Source organism: Prunus persica, chromosome G1 (assembly GCF_000346465.2).
Source record: "Prunus persica cultivar Lovell chromosome G1, Prunus_persica_NCBIv2, whole genome shotgun sequence".
In the NCBI taxonomy this organism is placed as follows: domain Eukaryota; kingdom Viridiplantae; phylum Streptophyta; class Magnoliopsida; order Rosales; family Rosaceae; genus Prunus; species Prunus persica.
Genome location: NC_034009.1, coordinates 32,747,067 through 32,755,852, shown reverse-complemented (window position 1 = coordinate 32,755,852; position 8,786 = coordinate 32,747,067). Strand labels below are relative to the sequence as shown.

The following is an 8,786-nucleotide window of genomic DNA, read 5'->3' as shown; positions in this document are numbered from 1 at the left end:
CACTCTTTAACACGACCACCCAATATTACCCATCACACTTTGTTACAACTTCAATTAGATGCTGAACTCGGACCGAAAAATAAATATAGATGCTTAATAGCTTGACCTTAAAAAAGGATGCAAAATGTATAAGAACATGGTCACAAATTGCTAACTCTAAGCCCTCGGAAGAGGTAACGATAAAATATGGGACAGGATCATAACATGGCGTAAGATACATGTTATGAAACCTCAAGCCCTTCGAAACAGTACAACTTTCAGAAACATCTATATCTGAATATATTCAGATCTTGAAATACTTATATCCATCCTCTGTGTTGGTCATCCCCTCTTCCCAATCACCAATTCTATGCCCACCAAAAACTATCTGTTGAATGCCTAGATATCTGCCAACAATAAAGCAAGGAAACAATGCAATGTAGTCAATATCCGTCCAGTCAAAGATTGAGACATCTCTCTTTAGATTATTCAGACTTACTCTGAGCTCAAGACGGTCAAGCAGTTGAGGAGCACATCCATGGCAAAATAGTCAGCTGTACCAAGGTCTACCCTGTTGTACATTTATATTTGAACTATCATATGGACAAGAAGTACAAAGTATTACAAAACAAAAATTCAGCTAAGTTCTGCAACGCATACCAAACACGAGCCCAGTTATCCTGAAACTCAACGTCACTGATATCATGAAATGAAGATGGCATCACTTTGAAACCCTTATCCACATCATAAAGGGGATTATACTCCATGGAAGAATTTGCAAGCTGCCATCAATGCTATATTAGCACGTTTCAATTGTTTTACACAGAGCAACAACTATTACTAGAATTTTAAAGCAACTGACAAGATGAAGCACTTTCAGCAAGTTTCTGCATATGTTTTATAAAGCAAAAGGACCTGATACAATTGCCTCTTGCGTTAGGAAAAAAAGTTGTAAGCTAGTTGAATAATGAACTCAGTTAGATGAATTTACAACACGTGTTATTCGCATAGCCAAGTACCATCTACAAAAACACTCTGCATAGCATATAATTGATACTATGTTACAATCTAATACCTACAACGCCAACAATATGCCAAACTGATGTGATAGGGACTTCAGTTGTATTAGATTCTCTGGTATAAAAAATATGCAACACAACACAAATACTTCAGAAACCAAATCTCTTCCACTTTTTACTGGTCTACACCCAAATTCCAGTTGTATTATACTACAAATCCTTTTCCTCCCAAATTGTCAGCAACCAGATGACGCATTGATGAATAAGAATGAGATGTTATAAGCCCAGTGAGGCAAACAAGAAACGGGTTCCTTTTTGAAAGTTGTAAATGGTTCATTATCAAAAGGATGGCTGTAATTACTAGGAGCGTATACATTTCTGATAACAGGATGTTGTTATATATGTCACTAGCATTGCCATGATTGCCACAAAACCCTTGATCACCCCATAGTCGAAACCCCTCGCCACTCCGATCATCATATCTTCATATGTTGAATACCAATATACCATTTTAAGATCACCAATCCGGCTAAACTATTCAGAATTACCAATATACCATTTTACAAATGTTCAGTAAAGTTGTAAGAACTTAAGGTCCTAAGCGATAATAACTCACAAAACAATAAAGTTAGTCATAGCAGGCCATGGACGAACCTGCAGATTAGTAGAATTAAAGGCACCCAAGCGTCCCATAACATACCATGACTGAATAACCTGCATAAATTTCCCAGTAGATTCAGTGGAAATAATAAATCATCCAGATAGGAAAAAAGAGTATTTTTCTAAGGCCTAATGCTCAAAATACAGAAAGGAAGCAAGTGGAAATACACTGCCAAAGAGCTCGACGTCGCGATCAGATGGCGATCCATAGAATTCAAACCATATGTAGGAATCAAGAGGATTGAAGCTGCCAGGCACCAAAAGAACATTAAATCATATTAAAGAAAAAGCATAGTTTGCATTTTTATTTTATTTTAATTTTTACAAATCAAATGGAACACTAGGCTACGTTATGCAGACAAGAAAGAAAGAAAGATGAGAAATTTACTCTCTGAAGGTGACTTTGAAGGCAAGGACAGAACCGGTTTTGGATTTGCTGAAGTCCCTACCCTTCTTGCGAACTCTTTCTTCAACCCTTTTCCTCATGAGCTCAGGGTTGCCAATGCTATCTCCAAGAACCGCTCGCAGCTCAGCATCGTCTTTGCAGGCGTCTTCCAACACTCTGCGAGAGGGAGGGAGGGAGGGAGAGAGACCCAACAGGCAACAGGAAATACATAACACGTTAATAAATAATAAATATGAAGAAGAAAAAGGAAAAAAAGAAACACAGAGAGAGAGCCCTACTTGGCCCAGGCAGGGTAGTTGTGAAGGCGATCGTGCTCGCGTTTCCTCTTCTCTTCACGAATTTTAAGAAGTCTGCGTCCTCTGGCAGTGGTTCCTGAGCCTTTGGCACCACCACCGCCGCCCAGACCCAGATCATTGGTACTGGTATTAGTGCCATTGGCAGTGGCACATACTAGTAATAAGAGCCGAGGTGGCTTTGGCAGATAGGAATTGGGATTGGGATAGACCGTTTTCTTCTTCCATGAATGACAGTGGGATTCTTCAGTTCTACTACTATTATTATACGGGAGTATAAACCCGCCCTGGGCTGTGGCTCCTGTGGCTATGGCCGCCTTCATTTCATTTATCCACTCCTCTATTCTCTTTGACAAGAGACAATGGGTTTCTAAATTCCATACTCTCTCTTTCTTTATCTCCCGCAACCGCGGGAGCACAGTTAATGAGATACTCTCTACTAGAGCAAGAGCCCATTCTGTTTACCAAAGCCGGAAACTTCAAAGCCCATTCGGGAATAGGGGTGATTTTCAGATAAATCCGATCGGAATTATGAGATTCTAATTTCAATCCAAAGGTATTCGGAATGAAAATTCTATTCCAAATCCGTTTTAAAAAATTTCGGAACAATATCCATTCCAATTCGAAAATTTTTGAAATTTTTATATTTCGGAATTTTTTTGAAATATTTCAAACATTATTTCAAAATTCTAAAAATGGCCAACCATTTGAATGATTAAAATTGACTCAAAATTAAAAACTCATACGGTAAGCTTGTAAAAATATTATATACTAGTACTTATATGTTGTTATCCTTTATGAAATAACTTGTCTAGGTTTATTTGGTCATCATGAAATTAGTAATTGTGTGTAGTTTAAGCTTGAAACCCCAATATATTTCAGAATTCGGAATTTTTTTGAATATTTAGATACATTCTAACCAATTCAATTTTTATCCAAATTTTCGAATTTCAAAACTTTAGGCTGTCGGAATTGATTTGGACTTGTCAAAATCAGAAATTTTCGAAATGAAATCAGTCGGAATCGGATTTTCTAATCCAACTTGCACCCCATCTTAGGGCTCAACTCAAAACTTGGTGTTGGTTCGGTTTGAACTCGAGTTAAACCAATGCATTTACTTGCATTTAGACATATCTAAACCAAACAAAAGATTATTAAATACTCAAAAACTCCGTCTGAGTACATCCAGGAATAAGGTGTTTGAGGGTAAAGGGCAATGTTTAGATATCACACATGTTGCCTCTATTTCAAATTCTCGATTAAACTCAACACTATTTTACATATTTTAATATTTCCCACAATCTTTTATTTCTTCATCAAGTTGTTTCTGATAATCAATGTCACATCTTTCACATTTCACTCCTTATGGATGTTTTGTGAAGGATATAGCTTCGGGGAGAGTTCCATTTCAATTTTTCCCTTCATCCCCTTCTTCAATGTGGGAAGAAGTCTAAGTTCGAATCCCCCTTCATTCCCAAAAAGTGAAGAGTTGGTTTGATCTATCTTGAAAAGTCTGGGAGTCGTAGAAATCGAAGCATAGTTTCTCAATTGTTCATAGCTCAACGCATCAATTTACAGTACCACTTTAAGTCATGTTAAGGTTAAGCGCATGGAGGTAGGTCATAGACTCAAAATAGAAAAAGATCATACTGCATAAGATTTACTCATTCCTTATGCCCATCCACCAGAAAATGGGAAGATACACATAAATCAGTGGAGAAGAGGAGCCTTGCCTCCTCCAGATTCTTATTAATTGGAAATCAAGTTTTGGTAAAATGCCAAATAGGAACTCATGGATAGTAAACCATGAGCGTGACATTAGATGTATAGTTGGGCGGTCGACAGATCAACAGCAACATCAACATTCCAATCCAACTAAACTCATGGTTACGAGACTGGCTTCAAAACATACATTTTGCATGCATGAGAGCCCACGGTGGCTGTCAAGTTTCCAACAAATCGTGCATTCAATGTCTTGTGCTGCATGACAGAGACATATCAGTAAATATCTCACAATACAATACGGCTGCAACGGAGTAGGAAGAACTGAGAAAGAATGCTAATTAAGGCCTTATGTTAGACCATATAATTATAGGTTATACCTCCCAAAGGTCTCTTGCTTCAACAACACTGTTTGTGGGGATTCCAACATCATCCCAGTTAGCTGTAATGGAAGTTCGCGAAGGGCCTTGGTTGACAAGGAGTAAAGCTACTCTGTAGCCTGAGAGCGGACCAGCCCAAACCTGTTCAAAGTACGTAAAATTGAGAGTCGATCAATCTCACAGACAGTGACAGAATTCTTACGGAAGCAGAACAGCAGCCTACATATATCAGAAGAGATTGCTGGCATTTTCAGTTTTACCTCAAGATCTCCTTCCATTCTGACCTTTTTGGCTTGCACACCAAGTGGATCTGTTACAGTTAATCAACACAAATTTACAATTCTGGGTTCTATTAATGCAAACTCGTTCAGTCACCAGGAAGGAAAACAAGTGTCTATCTGAAGGTTGTAGTTAGTTACCTTGGTTTACAGAGATAACTTCTTTATTTGCAACGATCTCCATTGTCTCTTTTGTGATATTCCTCACATCACAACCAAGAAGAAGGGGAGCCTGCAGCATGGCTTATGCATTACCAAACCGATGGCCTTAAACTGCACATATCATATAAGAGAAGAGAAAATGCTTATGGTACCTTAGAAATGGCCCATATGCTAAAATGGACTACATATTCATCTTTTGTCATTCCTCCGTTCCCCACTTCAAGCATGTCGGGATCTGTTGAAATTCAGCAGATAAATCTCTTACTGAAACATCAACAATGTGCCTAAACGACAGTATAGGTAAAGCATAATTGCATTAGAATACTAACCATTCCAACCACCGGGTCTGGCAAATTCAGCATAAATTTCGTTCATGTCTGCTCTAGAGACCATACTGCCAAGGGAAATGCAAGAAAAGTATTATGTGTGACCCATATAGAAGACCAATTTGAGAGTTCATTGGTAGCACACTTTTCTACCTTTCCCATGTATCAGAAATGTCTTTAGTAGTTCTCCAACTATTTCCTACTTTAGCACCCCATAGAGCAGGGTGCATATCTCCCCTAAAAAACAAGAACAATTAGGGATTACTAACAAAAAAGAAAACAATTACATGATTTTTGAGTTTTAACAAACAAGATCATTACCATTCACAAAGAGAAAAGAATATGGGACGGCCTGCTTTCATCAGAGCTCGGGTCATTACGGGATATCTACAAGAAGATATAGAAATCTTTATCTGAGGTATACCTAATACAGGGAAACGTGCAGGCAGGAAGAACAAACATGAGTAGCGTTACTGCATTATCATCATAGATATTTTATTTTACCTAGCAGTTGGCGTTGAGCCATCATTATTACAGTTATCATACTTCAAATAATCAATTCCCTGCAAAAAAAGTTGCAGTATTTCAAGATCCTATGACCAAATATCATCATTGCAGACGTCATGACTCCTTCTGATTAAAATCATTACAACATATCATACCCAAGCAGCAAATGTGTTGGCATCTTGTTCTTCATGGCCAAGTGAACCAGGCATTGTTTTGCTGCAAGTAAAGTACCTGCAAAGTATAATTGCATGCACTATTTGTTTAGTTGTAACAAATATGAGTATATATCAACATTCAACAACAAATATGCAGCATATATTTTCTGTATTGGAGTGTATGAGAGTCATGTTACCCTGCATCTGAGTAGATTCCTAGCTTAAGACCCTTACTGTGGACATAATCCGCAAGAGATTTAATGCCTGATGGAAAGGTTGATTTCTTGGGCGCTAGATTACCCTGAATTTGAAATCTCATGCTTAGTAAATCTCCATATCTTTTTCAATCATTCTAAAAGCCGAATTGTTTATGATTAAAAATAGAACCTTGTCATCACGAGCAATTTCGGCCCAGCAATCATCTATAGATAGCAAGAAATGAAGTATGTCATCATCTTCTGACTAAATTGGAAATTACGAAGAGAAAAAGAAAATAGCAATGTACCTATGTTAATGTAGGTATATCCAAGTTTAGAGAGCCCGGTGGAAATCAGAGCATCAGCTGTCAAACCAGAGAAACAAGAACCGTTATTAAACCCCAATAAATTTACAAAACCAACAACCCCAACCATCAACACATTATCACTATGCTGCCATAGCTTTGGGAACATGGCTTTATACTTAGTATATGAAGCTTGGATTAGGCATGAGCTTTGGTTACAGATTAAGCATAAGTTAAAGTTACCGGTTGCTTTGATGATTTTCTCATCAATTTTGCAGTTGAAGTGATTCCAACTATTCCACCTGATAAAAAAGAAAATACCTGATTAATCCCACAAGTATTTGAAAAGGAGTGAAAATATAAGGAAGATAAAAATTGCAGTCAGCCGTGAGACATTTGAAGGGTCACAACTTCATAACTTCAAATGCGAGAGGAATCACTGAGTAGTAAATAATGATGAGATTTTCCCTTATTATTAAAATCAAATAGGGGATTAGTATACAGACATGTATATGAAATAAATGTAACATACATAGTTAGAATTTAGAAGCTGAAAAATAAACTCTGATCCATATCGTACATACATACTGCAGTAAAAGTGCATGTCATACGGTTCAGGACACTAATTCGAATTACTAGAGTAAAAGTGCTAGGAGGAGTAAAACAAAGCATCACTGCAATTCAGAAAGGGAACAAAACAGAGAGGAATCACTAATTTCGCAGAAAGATGAGTGAACCCTTGATATTTGATAACCGAACCGGCTAGCTAAAACCAAGTAAAAACAGAGAGAGAAGCAGAGAGAGAGCTAGCTTAGCTTACCCCATGGGAGGAGTCAATGCAAGCCCATTGGCAAGCAGATTCCGTCTGTGCTGCTCTTGGGTTTCTGGCACCATCATTCTTGTTCTCTGCGAAGCAGAAACACCCATTAACATGGGTGGTGATATAAATGAGAAGAGCATCAACGCCATCACAATCGTCGTTGTTGGCACTACTGCACCGTCGGCGTCCTTTTTCCTCATGTTCAACATTTCTACCAATACTACTACTCTGCGTCTGCTGCTTCTTTTTCTTTGCTGTCTCTTACTCTTATCACTCCCTCTCCTCTACTGCTCTCCAGTCTCCTTACACCCTCTCTACTCTAGATTCTAACCTAATGAAAACTGACAACAGCAGCCGTGCTTGTTACGTATATATAAGATATTTCTCATAGGATAAGAACATTATAGCCAAACTTGCTAAAAGGGCAAAACACGACTCTGTTATTGACTTTGATTTTGACAAGAAGATTTGTTTTATGGATTACCTTTTTATTTTTTAGTTTTCCATTATGTATATTTAAAAGGTAACAACTACAAATAAACTAAAATTGAAAACGGAAAAAATATATTTTTAGAATTTGCTTTTATTAGAAAGCAATCTTCCCCCAAAGTCAAGTGAATAAAACTTGCCAGGGTCAGCAAGACACCTCAGTATCCCACACCAATCGTATGATGCCAGCTGTCTATTATTTTGACTGCCCTTTTTCATCCATCTTTATTCATCCTTTCCGTTTCCTCTCGCCTGGTGAGATCCACCTTCGCCATTTTTTTATTTTTTGGGAAATAGCTCTAATGCCATCGTTTTTATAATTTTAATTGAAAATACCATCTCTCACTAATTTTTTTGCAACTATTACCTATAAATATATATTTATTATCCACTTATTGCACACATATCACTTTTTCTGAAATTTTGTTCTCTCTCAGCTCGCTCAACTCCCTATTCACTCTCTCTCTCTCTCTCTCTCTCTCTCTCTCTCTTCTGAATCGCGAAACCCTCCCTCGACCCCATCTTTTAGGTATGTCTTCTGAATAGCTGCTTGCAACCTTGAAGCTCTACTGGATGGCCGACCTCGAATAGGTAATGTTGATGGTTATTTTCTTAATATCTGTGTGATTCTGTGAAATTGATTTTATTTTGATTGTTTGGGTTTCTATTAAATTGGTTTTGGCTTTAATTGCTTTTGATTAGGTTTTTTGAATCTTCATGCTCATCCATCTGAATTTTTACCAATTGCATTTAGATTGCTCTGGATATGTGAATCTTGAAACTTGGGATTTTTCATTTTATGTAGTAGATTTGTGTAGTGTGATTGTGATGAATCCTTGTTCACTGCTGTGTTAGTGTTGTACTGCTATTGTGTTCCTGTTATTTTGCTGTGGTATTGTTGTTATTTTGCTATTATATTGCCGTTATATTGCTGTTATATTGCCATTGTATTGCATGGTTATTGTGTTTGTATTGTGTTAATGAAATGCTGTTTTGTCATGGTTAGAAATGGAGACAATTGTTATGCTGGTTTGCTATAATGGAAAATTGGTAACCTCAAAGAAGATGTGCAAATACAAAGAAGGTGA

General features: G+C 37.4%; 2 protein-coding genes across 2 annotated transcripts; both read right to left on the bottom strand.

Annotated features, from left to right (window-relative positions):
• On the bottom strand, positions 75 to 2,830 carry LOC18788941. Its single transcript, XM_007222891.2, has 7 exons — positions 2,343 to 2,830; positions 2,047 to 2,220; positions 1,827 to 1,905; positions 1,653 to 1,712; positions 640 to 761; positions 479 to 550; positions 75 to 386 (listed from the first exon to the last, which is right to left on the bottom strand). The coding sequence occupies exons 1-7, from the start codon at positions 2,678 to 2,680 to the stop codon at positions 284 to 286; spliced, it is 948 nt and encodes a 315-aa protein (XP_007222953.1). The 5' UTR covers positions 2,681 to 2,830; the 3' UTR covers positions 75 to 283.
• LOC18788797 (alpha-galactosidase 1) lies at positions 3,994 to 7,599 on the bottom strand. Its single transcript, XM_007222387.2, has 15 exons — positions 7,210 to 7,599; positions 6,633 to 6,691; positions 6,393 to 6,449; positions 6,275 to 6,309; positions 6,085 to 6,188; positions 5,888 to 5,963; positions 5,730 to 5,788; positions 5,547 to 5,612; positions 5,379 to 5,462; positions 5,229 to 5,293; positions 5,052 to 5,134; positions 4,879 to 4,969; positions 4,720 to 4,769; positions 4,460 to 4,600; positions 3,994 to 4,337 (listed from the first exon to the last, which is right to left on the bottom strand). The coding sequence occupies exons 1-15, from the start codon at positions 7,416 to 7,418 to the stop codon at positions 4,245 to 4,247; spliced, it is 1,272 nt and encodes a 423-aa protein (XP_007222449.1). The 5' UTR covers positions 7,419 to 7,599; the 3' UTR covers positions 3,994 to 4,244.

Bases quoted from the DNA above. Each gene is read 5' to 3' on its own strand.
- LOC18788941 (XM_007222891.2), bottom strand. From the start codon at position 2,680: ATGAAGGCGGCCATAGCCACAGGAGCCACAGCCCAGGGCGGGTTTATA. The intron at 1,713-1,826 runs GTATTTCCACTT...AAATTTATGCAG, and splicing joins ACGTCGAGCTCTTTGGCAGT to GTTATTCAGTCATGGTATGT. The intron at 387-478 runs GTAAGTCTGAAT...TATTGTTGGCAG, and splicing joins TTGACCGTCTTGAGCTCAGA to ATATCTAGGCATTCAACAGA.
- LOC18788797 (XM_007222387.2), bottom strand. From the start codon at position 7,418: ATGTTGAACATGAGGAAAAAGGACGCCGACGGTGCAGTAGTGCCAACA. The intron at 5,463-5,546 runs GTAATGATCTTG...CTTGTTTTTTAG, and splicing joins TTCTTTTCTCTTTGTGAATG to GGGAGATATGCACCCTGCTC. The intron at 4,970-5,051 runs GTACCATAAGCA...GCCATGCTGCAG, and splicing joins GCATATGGGCCATTTCTAAG to GCTCCCCTTCTTCTTGGTTG.